At 50.4% G+C, this 20,885-nt stretch overlaps 8 protein-coding genes across 8 annotated transcripts; 3 read left to right on the forward strand and 5 right to left on the reverse strand.

Moving 5' to 3' along the window:
* Positions 1–954: 954 nt before the first annotated feature.
* On the reverse strand, positions 955–2,853 carry N7518_005071 (transcriptional regulator family: Homeodomain; the record flags this gene model as incomplete). The annotated part of the gene is made up of 3 exons (XM_057185998.1): positions 955–2,228; positions 2,283–2,482; positions 2,534–2,853. 3 exons carry the CDS (start codon positions 2,851–2,853, stop codon positions 955–957), a joined length of 1,794 nt encoding a protein of 597 aa, XP_057042768.1.
* A 1,857-nt stretch (positions 2,854–4,710) lies between these two features.
* Positions 4,711–6,078, reverse strand: N7518_005072 (transcriptional regulator family TF; the record flags this gene model as incomplete). The annotated part of the gene is made up of 2 exons (XM_057185999.1): positions 4,711–5,888; positions 5,949–6,078. 2 exons carry the CDS (start codon positions 6,076–6,078, stop codon positions 4,711–4,713), a joined length of 1,308 nt encoding a protein of 435 aa, XP_057042769.1.
* Positions 6,079–6,725: 647 nt separating this feature from the next.
* Positions 6,726–8,297, reverse strand: N7518_005073 (uncharacterized protein; the record flags this gene model as incomplete). The annotated part of the gene is made up of 4 exons (XM_057186000.1): positions 6,726–6,968; positions 7,018–7,470; positions 7,521–7,867; positions 7,919–8,297. The coding sequence occupies 4 exons, from the start codon at positions 8,295–8,297 to the stop codon at positions 6,726–6,728; spliced, it is 1,422 nt and encodes a 473-aa protein (XP_057042770.1).
* Positions 8,298–9,212: 915 nt separating this feature from the next.
* Positions 9,213–9,938, forward strand: N7518_005074 (GNAT family N-acetyltransferase; the record flags this gene model as incomplete). Its single annotated transcript, XM_057186001.1, has 1 exon — positions 9,213–9,938. One exon carries the CDS (start codon positions 9,213–9,215, stop codon positions 9,936–9,938), a length of 726 nt encoding a protein of 241 aa, XP_057042771.1.
* A 296-nt stretch (positions 9,939–10,234) lies between these two features.
* Positions 10,235–12,060, reverse strand: N7518_005075 (MFS transporter; the record flags this gene model as incomplete). The annotated part of the gene is made up of 5 exons (XM_057186002.1): positions 10,235–10,339; positions 10,390–10,488; positions 10,541–11,319; positions 11,381–11,810; positions 11,884–12,060. The coding sequence occupies 5 exons, from the start codon at positions 12,058–12,060 to the stop codon at positions 10,235–10,237; spliced, it is 1,590 nt and encodes a 529-aa protein (XP_057042772.1).
* Positions 12,061–14,909: 2,849 nt separating this feature from the next.
* Positions 14,910–16,557, forward strand: N7518_005076 (cytochrome P450; the record flags this gene model as incomplete). The annotated part of the gene is made up of 2 exons (XM_057186003.1): positions 14,910–15,308; positions 15,379–16,557. The coding sequence occupies 2 exons, from the start codon at positions 14,910–14,912 to the stop codon at positions 16,555–16,557; spliced, it is 1,578 nt and encodes a 525-aa protein (XP_057042773.1).
* Positions 16,558–17,091: 534 nt separating this feature from the next.
* On the reverse strand, positions 17,092–18,735 carry N7518_005077 (uncharacterized protein; the record flags this gene model as incomplete). Its single annotated transcript, XM_057186004.1, has 3 exons — positions 17,092–17,217; positions 17,308–18,079; positions 18,140–18,735. The coding sequence occupies 3 exons, from the start codon at positions 18,733–18,735 to the stop codon at positions 17,092–17,094; spliced, it is 1,494 nt and encodes a 497-aa protein (XP_057042774.1).
* A 1,015-nt stretch (positions 18,736–19,750) lies between these two features.
* Positions 19,751–20,360, forward strand: N7518_005078 (uncharacterized protein; the record flags this gene model as incomplete). The annotated part of the gene is made up of 2 exons (XM_057186005.1): positions 19,751–19,804; positions 19,869–20,360. The coding sequence occupies 2 exons, from the start codon at positions 19,751–19,753 to the stop codon at positions 20,358–20,360; spliced, it is 546 nt and encodes a 181-aa protein (XP_057042775.1).
* Positions 20,361–20,885: the final 525 nt, after the last annotated feature.

Raw genomic sequence — 20,885 nt, forward strand, 5'->3', positions numbered from 1 at the left:
GTGTAATGCGTGGTGGATATGAGACGTTTGATACCCTTGTATAAACTGTACTAGTATGTTTTTACCAGTGTCCAGTATAGTCGGACTGAACTACGGCTACAATCTACATAGAGCTGTTGCAAAATGAATTTATTCAGAGCCTAGCGTCAATCCCCCAAACTCGTATACCGCCAGCTCAGCGCTGTCCTACTTGTATGGTCTCGGGCAGAAGATATCACAACTCTGCGCAGCCCAGAGGATCGGCGTTGGTTGGATGTCTGACCCAAACAGGTGCCGACATAACAAGCTCATGTGCAAAAACTCGACTCCAGACCCATGATGGGAAAACGGACCATTGTAATCACAGCGAAAGTGCAGGGCAGACAGAAATCTAGCACCAGCCTTGAAATTCACACAAAAGAGAATCAAAGAAATGGAGGGGAATGGAGTCGCAATCCAAGTCGGTCTGTTTGGCATAACCACGTAAAAGAGAAATGTGGAAAATGGAGAAAATCAAAGAATAGTGAAAATCCCGGTCATAAGTCAGAAGAACATGAAGAATAGTAAATTGACCGGGAGCAAAGAAGAAGAGAAAAAAAAGGTCCTGTGGGAAACAGAAACAAAAAGAGCAAAAAATCGCTTCAGGACCGGCCCCAGAATAGAAAGGGTATAATCAATACAACAAGACACAAGGGTATGTCACGCAAGAAACACATCAAAGGGTAAAATCGCTTCCCTAGCCATCGCCAGCGAGACGAGAATCATCCGAAAAGAGCCGTCGAGTGGGTGTTTCAAAACACCGAAACTCGACCTAGGCTGATATCGGACAACTAAGAAATTTCCCAAGGTGAAAAAAACCCCAAAGAACCCATCGACAAGCATAAGCGCCGCATGCACAGAAAAGGCCGTGAAACATCAAGAGACAAAGGAGAAACACAAATTCAAAGAAAACCCCGAGAGGCACCACACTCGTGGTTATGACCCAGTTGGCATACCCTGCGAGTTTATCTCATCCAGGTTAGCCATACCGTGGGAGTAATCACCCATGCCGGGAGAAGGGTGAGCAGAGAGGCCGTGCATAGGTAGTTCGAAGCTGGGGCTTTCGTGCGAAACGTCATAGTTCACATGATGCTTCGAGTACATATCGTTCATCGAGAGACCGTCGTCGAAGCTAGTCTGCTGGTCGTGCGAGAAACCGTACATATCGGACGAGCCGTGCGACATGCTGGATAGTGGCGGCGAGTGGTTTGCAATCAGTGGGTCGGCAGGGCTCATGCTGGAGTAAGGAGACGGTGCGTGAGAGCCCATTGCCGAGGCATCCGTTGAACCCCCCGAGACGAAGGGCACGTTGAACTGAGGCGCCATGCTGGCGATTGGTGTGGACTCGTCCTGACCGGCGTTGCTGTACATGGGACTGGCGAAGTCGGGAGGCGAACCGGTGGTCGTCGCGGACATGGGGTTGTGGAAATCTAGCCCATATCCTTGGGTATCGATGCGGAGGTCGGTGGGGAGATGATGCACTGACTGTGGAACGGGTGCGTAGATGCCTGCTTCGGTGTGGTTGAATGGGGGTGGAGGTGGCACATGGAAGGAAGACATGGGACTCTGGAATGTCGAGATGTCAACTGCAACAGGTACCGAACGGCTTCGTTGGCGCTTGTGGCCACGAGCAGCTGGCATGTTGAAGCCCAAGTGGTTGCTGTCCTGGTACAGGTTCATGTAAGTTGGAGCAGCAAAATGGTTGGGCTGAGATGCAGGACGCTGGATAAATGGCGGGGACATCGCAGCTGGCACGGCGAAGCTGCTGTTATTATAAGCTAGGCGGTTCTGGAAGGACTCCAACGATACAAGCTTGGCAAGCTGAACGCTCAAGACCTTGGGATGGCCTCCCAGGTGATGAACCATGATCTGACTAGCTTGCTGCTCCTCGGTGAAATCACCGCATTGGTAGAATCCCCCGGAGTTAGACGAGTCCATGTAAAAGTGCGGCGGGCGGTTCAACTCCACAACAAGACCACCTGGTCGAGGTGGTTCCCCATTCGGCCCAGGGCTGGGATCACCAGTTTCCAAGGTGATGTTTTTGATATAGGCGAACGGATACTCGATCTTATAGCCGGCAGCATCGTTGTTGATATAGTAAGTCATGCATGCCTTATCAGGGGAATAGAAAACGACCAAGTCCATGGCGTTTTGTCCAATGCGCCGCCAGCTGCCGACAGTCAAGGAACGACAGGTGAAGTGAGAAATTACTAGATATACCAATTAATTAATGGACGATGGAGCGGAGGAAGCTATCAACATACCGACTTTGCCAGAAGGGCTGGTCTCGTTTGCGTACATGCTAGGCTGGCCGTATGCGCCAACCCGTCCAAATGGGTCTCTTGCGCCAGCTTTGTTCGGATCAAACTGCATCGCGAGATAATGTCGCATAGATTCCGGGATAGAGTCACATCCTTCGCCGGTCTCGATGCTCTTTTTGGCCAGCATCTTGATTTTAGCGCGGCTAACCTGAGTCAGTAAAGATAATAGAAATACAATCCCGAGTAGCACCTACCGATTTTGGAACCAGATTTGCACAGACCGCTCGGTCATATTAATATCTGAAGCAATACGTTCCCTGGTAGCCGCAGTAGGTGTTGGGTTCTTGTTGAATTCAATCTCTAGAAGGACAAGCTGATCCTGTGTTGCGCGTTGACGCTTGTTGTTTTTCTGTTGTTGAGTCAGAGTGCTCTTGCGAGGAGGTCGGCGCGTAACCGACGAATGGGCCGTTGTAGCACTCGAGGTTGACGGAGAGGGCGTAGAGGCTGGAGGCGAGGAAGACGAGGGCGCAATTGCGCCGTTTGATGGGTAATGCATTTCTGTCAACAAAGACATAATGTAGCGTGATTCGGTAGAGAAATATATCGCACGAAATCGGAATTGTGTTCAAGCTGTTCAGTATGTTTTTTGGGTGCGTATATTGTTTATTTTCGGAAAGAAAAAGTAGGTGTGACGATCCGGCCGACAAATAATGAGGTGGGTGTGCGGTACGGAGACGGAGGATTGGAAAAGTTGATTCCCTCGAAGCAGCCACAGGCGCGAGAGGGTCAGGTTGAAGATATAAATGAATGGAAGTGTAGCGTAGGGATCCAATCGCGTTCGAGGGTGTCCACGTCAGTGACTGGGGGGTTGGGTTGAAAGGGCGCGTCGCAGAGGCGTCCAGAAAAGAGGGGATAAATAAAAAGGCTGGCCAAAGCAGCTGGAAACGAATGGCAGGGGAATAAATATCTCCCTATATCGACAGTAATCAATGAAGAATCAAAGATGTTTCTGCAGATGCTCAAATACCCAGGTTGAATCGATCAACGGGGCGGGAACGGGAGGGGGGGCAAACCGTCGAGGAAACGAATGAATTGGGCAGAAATGAGTGAGGTATAATGTCGCCGTGAAAGAATGAAACGGACGCAAAAGAAAAAGAAAAGAATGGAGGGAATGAGAATACAAGAAGCGCAGGGCAGAAGAAGCGGATCAGGAGATGGGAGATGCTGACTACACAGAGGGAACCGGTTGATGGCCAACGCACCGGAGCCTTTCTGGACTATTGGCACCTCGTGGGGGCCCCGTTGTTCTTTTTTTTCTTTTTTTTTTTCTGGTTAGGGCCTCGATTTCTGTCTTTTTTTAGTTCTCTTACGTTTTTTTCCTCTTTTGATGTTTTCTACGAGATTGCAGATTGCAGAAAATCCTGGAGGTGTTTCCATCCGGGTCGAGTGCATGAAGTGGTATGTATGGAGTGGAGGGAAAACTGGTTTTGGCCCCTGCGTTGGCCTGCATGAGTCTAAAGCAGCACGGCGACCTGGAGCAATAAGAACGCAGCGTGAACATCCATTGTTTGGAAGAGGGGTAGTGCCACTCCTTACTCGATGTCTTGTCCAACGGTGTGACTCTCAGGGGGCAGTTCAACCTGGAAATGGGAATGAATACAAACACACTGGAATACATCCACGTGAGATCGGGAATCTGAGACAGTGTCAAGTCAATGCGTTCGACAAAGCGTTTGACGAATGAACGAGGGCGGACGGAGTTGGAAGGACGATGTGATAGTTTTCCCCTGGCAAGTTTCCCCTGATTCGAGCCGGTGGACCACGGTGCCAGGGGCTAATCCAGTGGACTCGGCCAATAAGCTTGCAGTTACACGTGCAGTTCCGCGGACCGCCAAAGGAGAAACATTCAGGTACCCGCCCCGGCATTGATTATGATTGGTCGGTGGGACATGACAGGTCATTCTAGACCCCGACCCCGACCGGTACTGAATTCAGGGTGCAACTCTCCTTCGTTGCCCCAAGTCGTACATCCGCCATATCCGGTTTTATGATACTGATCCTGTCATATGATAACTATACAACATAGTTACAACTTCTGTACATTATTATATACATTGGATATACGGAGTACTCCGTAGTCTTTAATAGTCCTGAATCGTCTCAACTCTCCGGTGCGTTTGTTTCTTACATTGTAGTATTTTACTTCGGGCATTCTGACCCCGTACTGCATGTAGTATTCGCATTTCCGTTAATATGATATGTAGTGCATTATCATCCTTGACATGCAAAATCCCGGGCATTCCAATCTAGGCAAATAAGCAAATACCCCTGGGACAGTTCATTGTTTTAACTCCGCGAACCGGTTCATCCATAATTACCGGGAAAGAGAAAGCCCCCTAAAATATCCAATATTCCAAAAATATTAACTTCGTTAGAAGATGAAGAAACAAGCCCCTCGATCAAGCGCTTGCACATAGCTATCCACAATTGACAATTCAATCCCCCTTGGCCAACCGGAGTCATTACCCAACTCACGCAGTCTATCCGTAGTTTCCCAGATCTGCTCAATAAGCTCCATTGCCGAGTTCCGCTGCTGTTCTCGATAGTAAGCCGTCATAGACTCATGCTTCTGCCGAACCCACATCCGATCCTCAGGGGATACAGCCTCCCTCGCGGCAATGTAGAACGGCTGGGGCAACGACGAATCAGGCCCACACCCCGTCGACAGATGATCCATCAACCCAAAGCATACATGTACCAAATGCTGCACGCGCGGCGAGCACGTCTGATCTCGAAAAACCCGACGCGCAAGCAGCAAATGCGCTGTCCAGTAAAAGCACTCGGTGAGGATATCCAGGGGCGTACGCTCACACCGCGCCGGGGGGATTCCCCGGTATCCGCATCCCCAAGCGCGAAGCTCGTTGTCGAGTTGGAAGGCTTCGTGGAGAACGCCTTTGTCGGGGTGTGTTTCGAGCCCGTCGCTCACGTCGCAGGCTAGATGCGCTATTCGAACTAGGAAGCACATCAGGGGCTGTGGGCATCCAGTCATCTTGTGGAATGAGGGCTCGGTGGTGTCCCAGCGACTCTGGTCGGGCTGGTAGAGTATGAATCTTTGCGGGGCGTAGGGTCTTCGCTGTCGGGAGATGGCTAGCATTACATCGACCATGCCGAAGCGCTGTACTGTCATGCGTGCGATGGGATTCTGGGGTATTTCGTCGAAGTAGCCTAGTGCTTGCATAAGCCAGGATGCGCATTTCACGTGGGGCTCCAGTACGCCGTCTGCTGTTTGTGCAACGACTATCCCCTGAAGAACGACGGCTGTGAGCAGCGCTTCTCGCTCGTGCTTATTGCTGGCTACAATTGCACTTGAGTCGCAGGCGGCCCTGGCATCGATACTGAGCAAATTCTTTCCAAGCGTTCTGAGCATTCGTTGCTGGCGCTTGGCTGCGAGATCAATGCTGGTTAATCCGAAGTTGAGCATATGTTCTGTCGATATGCAGACAATCGTCTCGAGAAGAATTGGTGAGGATAGAGCTGGGATAGAGACCTGCCGGTAGGGGTTGTCCGGGCCATCTACAGCGGGCACATTGGATGAAACGAGGCTTACGTCTGTGCAGGTGGTCTTGATTAGGGATTCCTATTCCACTTACACAGAATGAGGCCACGTACAATATTCCCAGGCAGATTTGTCTTCTGCAGATTCAAACCATGTCTCTGTAAAAAGTGCCGAGGGTCGACCTAGCATGTTTTGTTCAATTGCTCGACGGTCTTTGCAGCGAGGCTTATGTCTTGTGGACATTGGCTCTTTTGGTCGAACCCATTTCACACCCAATGGATACTTGCAGTCCAAGTCCCGCGAAGCACAAAACGCGCAAACTGGCTGTTGCTCGTCACATTTATTGTGCTTTTTTCGGCATTGTAGACATCCTGTCGCACATTTATATTAGCGCCTCTACGGAGTACTTCGCCCTGGGATGAGCCGCCATACCAGTCCGTGACCGGGAAAACTTTTCGCTTCCAGCCATCTGTATGAGCAAATAGATGATGCGCTACTGAGTATTGAGAGATTGACAAAGAATAAGAGTAGGGGTGATATATATCCATAGGTATCAGTCTTCTAAGGTTGTTCCCCGCAGCCTTATCTATGTGAGAGTCACCTGATAATCGACCAATTAGATTGTTTCACACGCAGAATATAGTTATATTGCGATGAAATTAGTTTATCTATCATGATCAGAAAGCGTCAATGGATTAGTAGTCGCTATAGCGAATTTTTTTGGAATTTCTAGGAAGACAACGCGGCATTGATTTACCATACAGCAGCGGAAAGGTCCCGCCGAACATGCGTATCGACTCGTTTATTCTCATTGATTAGGAATCAAGTGGGAAATTCAATAGATCTGATTGTAAGAAGATACGATAAGAGACTAAATCGCAGAGGAGGCCCTATCCCAGAACCTCTCGAATAACCCGAACAGTTCGGTCGACTATCAAGTCAATCTCCTCACGGGTAGTATTATAAGGCGGTGCCAGGATAATATGATCACCATTAGTACCATCGATACCACCATTTCCCGGCATCAATGAAATTGCATACTCGGGCTTGAGGCCTGTCGCATGTAGAGTCCGAGAAAGCGCCTTTGAAGGCGGATATGGCTCTTTCGTCTCTTTATCCTGAACAAATTCCATCTATAATCGTGTTAATAAAACGCCAACAATGAAAATGAAGAAAACTTACAGCCCAGAACAAACCCCTGCCTCGAATATCACCAACATGAGGGTGACTATCCAGACGCTCGTGAAGAAGCTGACCCAGATACTCTCCCATCGCTCGCACGTTCGGCAGCAGGTTATCCTCCTGTATAATCTGCTGCACCTTGTATGCAGCCGCACAGGCAACGGGGTGTCCCTGGTATGTCTGACTGTGGACAAAAGCACCGGTGCCCTTACTCAGAGTATCCACGACGTGCTTGTTGACGAGTAACCCGGCAATTGGGGCATAGCCGGCACCGAGTCCTTTGGCAATTGTCTGGAGGTCAGGGACGACGTCTTCTTGCTCCCAGGCATGGAGGGTTCCGGTGCGGCCCATGCCGGACATTACTTCGTCTAGAATGAAGAGTGCTCCATGTCGCTCGCAGACGGCTTTGAGTGCTTTGAGGTATCCGGGCAACGGGGGAACACAGCCAAGAGTCTATTGAAACAGTTAGCATTGCTATATTGGCCAGACCAGGTGGTACTCACAGCACCGGGCATTGTCTCGGCTATGAATGCACAGACAGTGTTGGGGCCAAGTCTTTGGAATTCGTCCTCCAGTTCCTGGGCTAGTCTTGCGACGTAGTCTTCGGTGCTTTCGTTCGCATTCATTCTGCGGTAGGGGTAGCATTGATTCACGTGGTGGATATTCTTCGAAAGAAGACTCTCATAGATCCTCCGCCGGGAGGCGTGGTATCCAACAGCAAGTGACCCGAGGGTATTTCCGTGGTAGGACGACTTTCGAGAAATGATGTTAACCCGCTGGGGCTCAGGAACGGGCAACTCCGTGAAATACTGAATGGCCATCTTCACAGCAGCCTCGACAGCTTCAGTGCCTATTGTGATTTAAGTAACCAATCTTGGTTTAGCATGGACGGATTTCTTACCCGAGCTCACGATGTAGGCACGAGACATCTCGCCTCCAGTTGAGTCTACCAGGAATTTTGCCAGACTCTCCGCAGCATTGTTGGTGAAAAACATGGAATAGCAATAGGGGACTTTCTTTAACTGGTCCAGGATGGCTTCGTGGACACGCTCGTCGCTGTGACCCAGACAGGACACAGCCGCACCACATGTCGCATCCAGAATTTCGAGACCATCCTCGGTTATCAGGTAGCTGCCTCGACCACCGACAATGTTCAAGGGCTCATTTCGTAGCTGGTGGTAAAGGACTCCGCTGGATGGTTTGATGCCAGTGGTGTCGACCTGCTTCTCGGGCGGGGTAGGCACTGAAACTGCTTCCAGTTCTGGTTTATAGTCACCCATTGTATGGATTGTGCTGAAGAGTTGGAGGTAAAAAAAAGGATGAATCAAGTGATGCTCACTGAAGATGGATGTGTCCGTTTGAACAGGGAGGGCGGGGTGTCATATGTAGACTCACCCCGCCATGGCCAGAAATTAAAATGCAGACGTAGGACACTGACGCTTGAAAATAGCCCAGACACAACGCCGTGATTGGCAAGTCTCGCCTTGTCGCACATCGTCAAGTTCATACTTGGGTACGATAAGCTAATCCCAAAGAGGAAATCTTTGTCGGACCCACGTTCGTCGACTGCGAAGATCTGATAGGTTGGATAATCCATAAGATAGAGCTTAGTGATAACGAAGAACGAGACTATTGGGATCGTGTTTGGATTTCAGGCAGATCTCGTACTCCGTGTCGGTTACACAGCCCAAACAGACATTATTCAGCAATCAGATACGAAAGACGCAAGTTACCTTGGAAGCCATGATCGCGGACTATATCCGACTCACCGTCGGATCAACCAACGGTGGCAGATACGCAATAGAGACCTTGAACCAATTATCTGCGAAACCACCCCGATCACAGGCCCAGCTAGTTACTAGGTAGTAAATTCCCCATCATTACCAACATTCACCGGACCTTGGCTAGAGCCGTTATGCATAAGTGCATACAGCCCATGCTTCTAGTAGTAATATATTGAACCGAGCGAGTTGCCTTCACCGGTGATCTTTAAATCATCGTTGGCCAACGCAGATGCCATAAAGCTTGGCACGACGCGGCTGTGCTGTTGAAGAATCGAGGTCAGTCTTTCACGGATGACTCACAACTTCATCCCATAAGACACAATATTTTCAGACCAAGTCGTTTGTACAACTTTACTCATCGAGTAAAACCGAGAAAATATTTCCAACCCCAAAATTTCCACGTCGACCAAAATGGCATCATCCTCCGTCTTCCCCTTCCACGTGGGCGAGGCTTCAAATGAACGCGTAAAGCTCATTCCCTTCAATCCAGACCAACACTGCGAAACCTTCTTCCGCATATCATCGCCCCATCCCGAGATATACACACACTTACCCCTACTACCCCCGGCTTCAGCAATGGACCTCAAATCACTCTTCTACAGTAATTCCACGAGCCATATTCTGTCTTTCTCCAACCCAGAGTCATTCGCCTTTGCCATAATAGACAAGACACAGCCGCCGTCCCCAGAAGACTCTGAAGGGGAGCTTGCTGGCACTGTGAGCTTTATTCACACGTCGCCGACGAACCTGTGCACAGAGATTGGATTCATTGTCGTCTTGCCTCCGTACCAGGGAACCCATGTGGCAACTAATGCTGTTGGACTCGCTCTACAGCTTGCCTTTGAGTCCGCGGAGAACGGAGGCCTTGGATTACGCAGAGTACATTGGTCGGCTAGCACGATGAACCTTGCTAGTGCTCGACTTGCGCAGAGGATGGGATTTGAGAAGATCGGGATCATCCCTTGGCATATGCGGTTTGTAAAAGGGAAGATATATGGGAAAATTGGAAATGGTAGGGAGTTGCCGCCTGGAGGCGATCCTGAGGATTTGTGGAGAGACACGTTGAGTCTTACTCTGGGATGGGATCGGTGGGAAAATGGCGCCAGACAAAGGGTGGTGACGGCTATGGAGAGATGAGCAGATGACCCTGCTGACTACATGGAGAATGGTCGAGTTCGAGGATTGGATGTCAGTCGTTTTAGGTGATTTTGGCCATTCGAGAGTGGGAAATCTTTTCAGGAAAGAACAAATAGGAAAAGTATCCCACCACGCAATAAATCCAAATGTACTCTCTGGTTCAATCAGAATTGACAATTTGCTCTGTCTATCTGGGTATCATATTTTCTATTAATGATATATAGTAATGTGAGGGTGAATAATTTGAAGTATTTACTCCGTATATACCAATGAGATGCGAACGGCTAGCTGAGCCTTTAGCTGCTTCGCCGACCATACGGTTCAAACGGCAAAGCTCCGGCAATAATCGCCATCACAAGGTAAAGGGCTGCGCATATGTAAATCGGCACGGGCGTGCTGGTCTGTTACTAATATAAGCATTTTCCCAGGAAAGCAAAGAGTAAATCCGTACATTTGCGGCCTGGCCGATAACGGCACTGACGATTCCCATGATACGATTGAGTCCAATGGCAACGCCATTTCCTGTGCCACGATGGGCGGAGGGGAAGACCTATCAAGTAATTAGATATGGACAGAGTTAATCAAAGTGAGCAAGCACATGCCTCGGGGGTGTAGGCATAGAGAGTACCGTAGTACACATTCAAGCAGAAAGAAATAGCACACGTAAAGCCGAGATTCTGGCTCGCAGTGCGCACTTGTGTATAGCAAAAAAAGAAAACCATCGTGACCACAGCTCCGGTAATCATGGTTCCCCGACGGCCCCAAAACCAGGGCGAGCGACACATGAGTCCCGCCAACACAGGACCGAAGATACTACAGGTATTGTTGATAGCGTAGTTTCGCCAGGTAATATACGGGCTACTCTCTCCAAACATTGCGCCCCGCGATGCAAGGTAGGTGGGGAGGAACACGTTATAAAGTGGATACGCGAGGCCGATGAGGAGCCAGGAGAGCCAGACCAGGGTCGTCGACAGAGCCATTTTGCGAGTTTCAAAGAGGCCGCGGAGATGGAAGAGAACTTCGCTCGGGGAGACGAGCCGTGCAAACCAAGCAGATCCTGGAACCCCGCGACGAGCGGTTTGTCCGCATGCCTGGAGCCGCTCGATAGTGAGGCTGCATGGGCGGTTGTGTCGATCGGCGATGTTGCGTAGAACGTGTAGTGCTTGTTCGTCTTTGCCCTCGGAAATGAGGAACTTGGGGGTCTCTTCAAGGCGGATGATGGTCACACGGAGGATGGAGAGAACGAACACCAAGGCGCCGGATGTGTACCACACATAACGCCATCCCTGGTTGTTTTCTCGAGTACACGTGGATGCGTCGCTACAGGAAAAGTTGGGAAGAAAGGCCCAAGCAAACAGACCTGCGATGAGCTGACCCAGACCTAGATGTTGTGAGTCAGTCCGGACTATCCATAGAAGGTATACTGGGGAGTGTAAGCTCACCCCACCATGCCGCCATGAGTGTCAATAGCCACTGTTCCTTGCTAGGAAGGTACTCGAGAAAGACCGTGGTATCGAGAACCAGGTTACCCCCAGCACCGAACGCACTCAAGCAGACAAACAATCCCAGTGTGACCCAAGAGGGAGCTGCCCCAGCGACGATAGTGAACACGGATGAGATAAATAGAGAGAAGTTGAAGGCAAAACGCCGGCCGATAATGTCTGCCGAAAAGCCCCAAAATATGGCACCCACCAACATACCAACATAAACCGCAATGGTGAGCCCGGTGGAATATGATGGGTTGAACTCCAACCTGGCCTGGGTCGAAATAATGGATTGAATCAAGAGAATGAGCGAGTCAACTGCATATCCGAATCCGTTCAGGCAAAATAGTTTCCAGTGGTGGGGTGTGAAACCAATTTCATCAATGGTCTGTACATAGGGGACAAAGGGCCACGGGTTAATTTCATGTCTCATTGGTAGTGCGCGGATATTGATTTCCCACATCATTGATAAGCGTCATCTTCGCAGCAAGAACCTCGTCCACCTTCTCTCCCTGCAAGATGTCTTGGTCTCCATTTTGAATCGATCTTTCCTCCGCCAGAAACGAGTTCACCAGATGTTTGTCCTTGCCCGCTGTACCTGTAGGGACAATTGAACTGGGGAAGTCTTGAGCATCCATTGGTAGCAAGGGGCGATGTTGCTCTGGATTCCTCCAAACTTTCGACAGAAGAGAAAATGCTGTCGCAGCTAGTCAAGAGAGAATGAAGGAAGGAAGACGAGAGAGTTCCCCACGAGGGGCGGGGATCTCTGCAAGCGGGACAGCTGTCGGCAAGCAATAATCCGGCTAATAGATATTGCTTCATTAGCTTGGATATTGTTCGTACCAAGGTCGATCACCCGATAGTTGAGGTGGCCATGAAGCTGAACGCTGTCAGCGATAACCACATGGCGACCTTGATGATTTAAAGTCATCTGCAAGACCATCTGGGCACCTGCAAGGGACCTTTGATCTTGACATTTCAGATTCTAGCTCTTCCAAAGGCAATATAAGAGCGTTGCAAAGCCGCAAGACTTGGCGCACGAGGCTGAACCCGCAATCGTGACTCGCAGAGAAGGGCTGGAGGGGAAATGACGCTATTCCCGATTAGGACCGATTTTAGCGATGCAGGCACTAGACGACTTCCTACAGACCAACCGGGAACGATGATGCATCCGACCAAGGCAATCAATCTCAGACATCCCGAGCTTCTCTAATAAATGAAGTACTTGGACGCTTGAGCACGAATGAAATGTTACCAAGAATAAACTTTTGTACCTCTTGCTCTTTATTGATGCCATAGATCTCAAATGGTGACTACAACAGTCTACCCTATAAAGATTCATCCACCTCCACTTTGTTTTTCTGGGAGCATAAGTAGCGTGGTATATAATTCGGTATCTTTACAGATTCAAAATAGTTTAATATCCAAGCAATGGTGCTCTCAACCCTAAATTTAATATATAGTAGGGCCCCCGAGCATCACTAACTACCTAGCATTCATCTGGCATATCCTAAATTGACAAATTCAGGGCTATACAATGTAGAAGAGAGCAGTACTCACTCCACTCTGTTATGCACAGTAGCACGCTAAGAAATTGGGGGCGGACGTCACCCAAAGTGAAAAAAACCCCCCTTTGTCCTACAACACCTAAACTCTGCCGACTCTGCTCTACTCCGATTCTTACAACTTTCCTTTTTTTCTCCTCACAAATTGTCCGAAATTCATCATGGAAGCGAAAATCCCTTCTAGTCCCTCCCCCGGATTGGCTCAGAAAAAGCACACATCAGACCACCCTTTGGGGCGTATATTGGAACCCCTTGGGTTCTATAAACATCCAATCTTGTAGGACACCTTTTCTAACTCTCAGGTGCTAGCTGCTAACCCGCGCCATGGAGGTTCACGCTTTGTATTTTTGCATCTTTCTTTCTATTTACTGTCGTTTGTCGACAATATTGTGATGCAGATTCGTGTCGTTATTACCGTTGGAACATGATGTCTGCTTTATCGCTCTTTTTGTTCACTTATGGGATACGGGGTCAGGGCGTCAAAAAGCTTGCGGCGCAAAGTAGGCAACGAGAGGAATGTGCTTTGCGCGATGAGAAAACACTGATGCCCGCCTCTTGAAACAGAGAATGGAAGAAAGATGTTAAGATTCGAGCTGTCAACGACAGTATTGAATGGTATGGCTTATGTTGTCTTGAAGCTGATTTATCTGGCGCGAGCAGACAGAATGACCATTTTTCGGTAGACTTTAGACCAATGTTCCAATGGGGAGCCTTCACTCCTAAGAGAATAGGGAGTCAATAGAAAATTTATCCCAAAATGCATACAGTATAGTGGTCGTGATAGTGACCCACCAGTACAGGCCTTGAGACAGGTTCATGGAAGCAACTCCGGGAGTGACAAAGGGAGACTTAGTATAGTAAACTCAGGAGCTTTCAGTAAGAAGATGTAGTTACAGGTATATAACACCACCAAAGATACAGTAGAGAGATATCAAAATACCTTGAACCTTTCAACAGGTTCAAGCCGCTGGCCAGGTGACAAGCAGGGACGACGTGGCTTGCCCAGAACATCTCTAACCAGGTGAAATATATTTTTTTTGCTGTATATTTGGGGTGGGGGATGCCTAGGTATTAGGAAAAATGCGCTGATTTGGAGGGAGACTGTTGTTTAGACCTCGCCAAACGCGGGTTTGGGTTGAGTTTTCATTTTCTGTTGATTGATACAGTTCTACCGCAAAATGTTCCGTACGACCCACACCCATTAAATATATATCTCCATACGGAGACTTTTGCGGAGGAACTGTAAGTGAAGTGTATGTGTTCAAATTATTGATGCGAGTTGATTGTATGTTGTTGTTAGATACTAGTATGCATGCACGTGATCCAGACCTGGAATAATTACCGAAATTACGCCAGGTGACTAATCAGGCTTATCCACGATTTATGCATATACCCACCAAAAACCCATGGGTAAAGAAATTGACGATGAATAGACTCGGCCAGTTCGTGTGAAAAGGTTGAAGTGGAGAATATGGAAAGCCACGATGTCAACTACTAACAAACGAACAAGAAACATGAAGGACAAGGCAGGGCAGCCCTGTTTGTGTCGGGCTGCGCAAGGCGAAAAGCGTGTGGGATCCAAGCGTCAGCTACCAACGTTTTCCCAATTGGGTAACATATGCCGGAATTCCACTCCGATCTGCCACGCCTCCGGAAGGATCTAGCACAGTAGATCCGTACAGTATAAGCACTGCTGACTATGGAGTACCGGGTGGAATATCGACTCCTGCGGGATTCACTAAGAATGACCAAACTAAGTGACCATGAAGCATGAAAGGGAAAAGGGGATATATCTATATATGGGCGCTGCTGTCGGGAGGGACTTGTCGTTGATGTTGGATGCCCAGATGACTATTTGACACAGGCATACGTTCGTTCAGACCATAACCCCCACCCTTCTAATCCCAAGTCCTTCGACCACCATGGGACTTTTAACACTCCTCCTGGTCCTCGTCGGCCTTGCTTTCATCGCGCGCATCGTGAGCGAGAAATGGAGGCACAGTCAAAATGCCAAGCGCCTGGGTTGCCAGCCAGCGCCCATGGCACCGTCCAAGGACCCCCTCGCTATCGGCGATATTCTGGAGATCATCCAGGCGGACAAGAACAAGGTGGTGCCAGAGCTGCTCGAGAGCCGCACCAATATCATGCGCGACAATGCCGGACGCTACGTTTCGACCTTCCGTCTCAAGAGAGGTCTGGGGGAGAACATGCTCACCTTTGACCCCGAGAACCTCCAGGCCATGTTGGCCAAGCAGTTCAAGGACTTTTCCGTTGGTGGTGAGAGACTAGGATGCATGGGTCCGTTGTTGGGCAAGGGAATCGTATGTTCTAATTTTTCCTCGTGCTTTTGCGTGCATGTAGATCTGACCCAAGCTGACAATCAGTGTGCAGTTCATCAACGACGGCGCCGAGTGGTCGCACTCGCGTACGATGCTCCGGCCCCAGTTCACCCGTGACCAGATCAGCGACCTGCGTCTCGAAGAGCACCACGTCCAAAACGCCATGCGCGCCATACCCGCCGCCGGAAGCAACGGCTGGACCGAGGTCAACATTCAAAGCATCTACTTCAGCCTGACCCTCGACTCCGCGACCGAGCTGCTCTTCGGCGAGAGCTGCTACTCTCAGCTGGCCGCCACGGGCGACGCCGAGGACTGCATGGCCAGTGGCGGCAAGGTGACCGACTTTGGCAAGAAATTTGACCGCGCCCAGTGGTACATGGCGCAGCGCCTACGTCTGCCTCGCTTGAAGTTCATGTACGACTGCAAGGAGTTCCGAAACTGCTGTCAGGAGGTCCACCGCTTCGTCGACGAGTGCGTCGCCAAGGCCCTGCACGACTATAAGAAGAAGAAGAAGCAGCCCGAGGAGGGCGCGTCGGAGCATTACATCTTTGTCCACGCCATGGCCGAGACCACCAAGGACCCGATCGAGCTGCGCTCCCAGCTGCTCAACGTCCTGCTCGCCGGCCGCGATACCACCGCCGCGCTACTAAGCTGGACCACCTTACTGCTCTCCCGCCACCCAGAGGTCTTCCGCAAGCTGCGCGAGGCCATCATCGCCGACTTCGGCACCTACGAGGACCCCCAAAACATCACCTTTGCCACCCTCAAGGCCTGCACGTACCTGCAGCAGGTCATGAACGAGACGCTCCGCCTGTTCCCGCCTTTGCCCACCAACGCCCGCTACGCCACCAAGGATACCAGCCTGCCCCGTGGCGGCGGCCCCGACGGCCAGAGCCCCGTGTACATCAAGAAGGGCCAGGCCGTCCTGTACAACGTGCACATGTTGCACCGCCGCGAGGACGTCTGGGGCAAAGACTCGGGTGATTTCAAGCCCGAGCGCTGGGAGGCCCGCCGCTTCGGCTGGGAGTACCTCCCCTTCAATGGTGGGCCGCGCATCTGCATTGGCCAGCAGTTCGCCCTCACCGAAGCTGGCTACGTCCTTGTCCGTATGCTCCAGCGATTCGACGGACTCGAGGACGTCCACGCCGACCAGAGGATTAGGTGGGGCTTGGCCCTGGTGAGCGCTCCTGGCGACACGGTCACGGTGCGCCTCCACGAGGCTAGCCGGTAAGAAAAAAGCAGGACTTTCTCTTCGACAAGTATACGACATACCCTTTTCAGCTTTTAAAACCCTCACACATTCTATTAATGTTTGTTTCTTTTTTTGTTTTTTGGATCTGCTGCCAATTTGTAATAGTTGGTCAGTACAGAGTGTATGGCGGGTACTCTGGAATGGATAGATTATCTGGGCGTTTTGATCATCATCCCCAAGAGCGTTGTCTATGCTAATGATGTATTTTATGGTTGCTCTGTTTGTATATACTGAAAACCGCGTATATATAGCGAATGAAAACGTCAAGTGATAACACATACCTCTCGATACCAACCTCAGTATCCGGGTATAGCACGGGTAATTAGCGTTGTCTTGCATCATCAAGAGCACGTGGCATTGAGGCTCCATTTTTGTCTGATTTGGGTATTTAGTCTATCACACAAGATCACTAAACATTCAGATTGATGCAAAAAATCAAGAAATTCTCCGCATAACATCCGCTATTCTACGTAAACTGCCAGAAAGACATGTGAATGTATAATGAATGAAAGTTTAGTACGCTGGAGGTGGCATCGTCTCCGTCATGACACTGTGACCATATTCCTGCTCCAGCTCCGACGAAGCGGCAGCAAGAGTGGCCTCCAAAGGAAGGTTGACAATCGTCAGGTACAAAATGTTCTGCAAAAGGCCATGGTCAGTAAAAAAAAAAAAAAAAAAAAAACAACACCACCAAGTCAGCAGGAAGGATAAAACATGAGTTAGACTTACACTCTTGATGGTTCTTTTACCGCCTTCCAGTGCCCTTCTCTTGTTGCGGAACTGCTCCAGACGAGGCTCGTAGTCCTTCTCCAACCGCCTCAACTCCCGATCTGTCTCGGATTGACTGCGTCGGTCGTTCAAGATGCGCTCCCTCCGGTCGTTGTACTCGTCAAGAACTCTCCTCTCCTCGTCATCAATTCTGCTGGCCTTCTTCTGTGCACGCTGCTCCGGAGTAGGACTCAACACACCACCGGAAAGCACACCGATGAGACCTCCATTGACGGCCGGATGATTGGGGTCAAGGTATCGGTTGCTGAAGCCACGACCAGCCGGCCCGCTAATCACGTCGTTGCCGTTCTCGGCGATGTACTTTGCGCGAGCGCGACGGTCGAGGTAGTCGTTGAAGTTGTCAAAGGCCTTCTTGGCCTTGTCCTTGGTCGAAGTCTTGCCTCCGGCGGGGACGACGCCTCTCTTGGAGCCTGGTGACTCAGGCGGAGAATCGGACAGGTACTCCTTTTGTTGGCGGTGGTTGTCCATGTAGACAAGCGGTGCCACGGCCGTAGGCAGACCGCCAGGTCCCTGCGACTCGCCGGAAACGTGGTTACGCATCCATGCACTGCCGCCACCATTGCTCGAGCCGTTGACAGCCAGTGAGGCAAGCTGCTTGAGACGGCTGGGATTCTTGGGCTCCTTGAGCTCAGGCTCATATTTCATAATCATACAGAACAGACCGTGGGGTGCGAAAAGCTCGCTATTGTACTTGTCCATGACGTTGTTGGTCCTAAGCGGAGGGGCTGATCAGCATCGTGGCTTGAGAGGAGAGTCCTTTTGTTGCACTTACTTTCCTCTGACGTAGCCCTTGTTGGCCACCCAGGCGCCCGCTTGCACCGCCGCAGCAACGCCCATGACGATGACCTCGGGAGTGAAGCTCACGCCAAGAGAGACAACTTGCACGCCGGCGAGGTACTTGTTGCCCTCCAAGCCCTTGTTAGTCTCCTCGATGAAGCGCAGGAACGACCTTTGGTCGATGCCGCACAACTCCAGAGATGGCGCATAGGCGGCCATGAAGCCTCGCTCCTGAGACCCTGGGCGCTGCTGCGGAATCACGATGGGCAGAGGCAGCGGCCCTCCCATGGTGGTCATCCCAGCTTGTGAGTCGTACCTAGGGTCTGGGGTGGGTTGCCCTCCAAACATGGGATTGGGACCGGGCTGAAGCTGTCCGTAAGGTGTTTGTCTATTTTGAGGCTGGCCATACTGAGGTTGGCCATATTGGGGTTGGCCATATTGTGGCTGTCCGTAATGAGGTTGTGTCATTGGAGGGGCCCCGTACTGAGGACGTCCAGGTTGAGAGTGGCCGTACTGGATTTGATCGTATTGTGATTGTGAGTGCATGTGGTCCTGCCCATGCATGGGCAGCTTCTCGGACTGCCCGTACATGATGTTGGAGATTCGCGTCACACCAGTCAGTACTCGATTGACCCTGGCGTCAGATCGTAAAGGCGTCCCGTAGCACGTCTGGGACTCTGGGCATGGCTTGCAGTGGACCCCAATCCTAGAGGATACAGTTGCTGCTAGCGATGCGGGTTTAGTCTCGCAGGGGGGTTGTGACCAGGGGACCGCGGAAGTTCAAAGACGAAATAGAGATAAAGAGACTTGTTGATGATGGCCAAGAGAGGGAAAATCAGATCTAAGAAAGAAGACAAAAATAAATGATCCCTTGGGATCGTGGTTTCAAGATGGAGAAAAAGGCGGAGCGTACACTGGCAATGCATCTGATGGTGCCGTGAACCGAACATCCTGCATACCCCTTTGGGACATGATCGTGGGGTGGTCTCCCCCTCCTGTTTGAGTTAGCAGGGTGCAAGTGGCTCTCCGTTTGAAACTGTGCCTACGTACCTTTTGTGTCTTTGTCCTTTTACCAGCGTCATTGTGGCAGCCCCGGGCATTGCTCCTGATTGAGGCAACTCTTGGCACTGCGGCTTTGACTTGACACAAAAACATGTATCCACCATTACCGCATACTTGCAGTCATGCCGCCCTACCTGTACACCTTTTTGGCGGATTCCCTTGGTCCCTGTCATCGGGCCCCCAAATGGCCGGCTTTCTATGCCCGACGTGGCAAACGGGGATTCATTACTCCAGTGGTGTTTGGCATTGGCTGACTGACGCCCACTAGAAAGCGGCATGCTACTCCATTTGCAACTGAATACTCTAAGTGGGATGTTTCGTACCAAGTGCCGACAGAACAAGGCGTGTCATCTATGAACAACGGAATGTATATGAGCAACGTGTTGGAAGCTTCAGAAACCCACAGAGAAGACAAGACATTCAATCAATCAATCAATCAATCAATCAATCAATCAACTCCCACTCATCAAAACACCAAACCTCGATTCTATCTTCACCACTCTTGCCTAACCATATACCGCAAGACCACTCACACGTCGACACAATGGCTGCTCCCGCTTCCAAGACCGTCCAGGACCTTAACGGCTCTTGGGCTGCTGTAAGAAACACAAATTCTCCCACGTCTGTGTCACACAAGTCCTGTATGCTAACAATACCTACAGAACAATACCCTGTCCGAGGAGACCTCCGCCGAGATCCTCAAGGTCCAGGGTGTCAACTGGCTGACCCGCAAGGTAATTGCCATGGCCAACGTCACCCTCATCATCAACCAGCGCAAGGACGAGAACGGCAACATCCTGCTTGACATCGAGAACAAGCCTAGCGGCGGCCTCCCCGCCACACAGGAGAAGCGTGTCCTCAACTGGAAGCCCGTCGAGCTCAACCACGGCCTCTTCGGCAACATCCGCGGTCGCTCCCGCATCTGCAAGCTCGCCGACCTCGACGACGACTACCTCCGCCAGGGTTGGGAGGACGGCACCGAGGAGGTCATGCACTTCAAGACCGAACACCTCGACTCCAAGGGTGTCGTCACCCAGCAGGTCGCCGGCTTCATTGTCCTCGACGGCACTCGGTACCACGCCAGGCGGGTCCTGGTCACCAAGGACGGCGGCGAGAGGCTTGAGGCCAGGCTCGTCTACGACTACCTGTGTTAGATATAGAAACCCGGTGTATACGTATTGGCGATTATCCGACTGGGTGACTACATCAAAGGGCACAGTAAACTAGCCTTGAGGCGATGTACATAGATCTTTTCATTTGTCTTGACGATACCGTTGTTACATAAAATTTACGAAGGTATTTTTGCCTACATGGGTCCCTTGCTAAACTCACATTGGAATATTTTGAATACATGTCCCTGCGCGTTTTCTGTCTGTCAAAAGTAGCGCGTATGTTTCAGTGATCACAAGTTGCTAGACAAGGGACAGCTCAGAACATATGACACCAGTAAAGCGTTTGTACATGTCCTGCAACATAAATGGATCACGGCCTAAGTTGAAACATTTCCGACCACTGGAAACGTTCAACGGATCCTGTGCAATGCAAATATCGCGAACTGTAGTAGCCAATTTATAGTGGCTTGACTTTGCCAGACAAAGACGAGATAGCTTTACACCCACTCTTACCTAAGAGCAGCCTTCATTACTTACGAAAAAAGCAGAATTGGGATGATGAACGAT

This window comes from Penicillium psychrosexuale, assembly GCF_028828465.1.
Source record: "Penicillium psychrosexuale strain IBT 29551 chromosome Unknown utg000003l, whole genome shotgun sequence".
In the NCBI taxonomy this organism is placed as follows: Eukaryota; Fungi; Ascomycota; class Eurotiomycetes; order Eurotiales; family Aspergillaceae; genus Penicillium; species Penicillium psychrosexuale.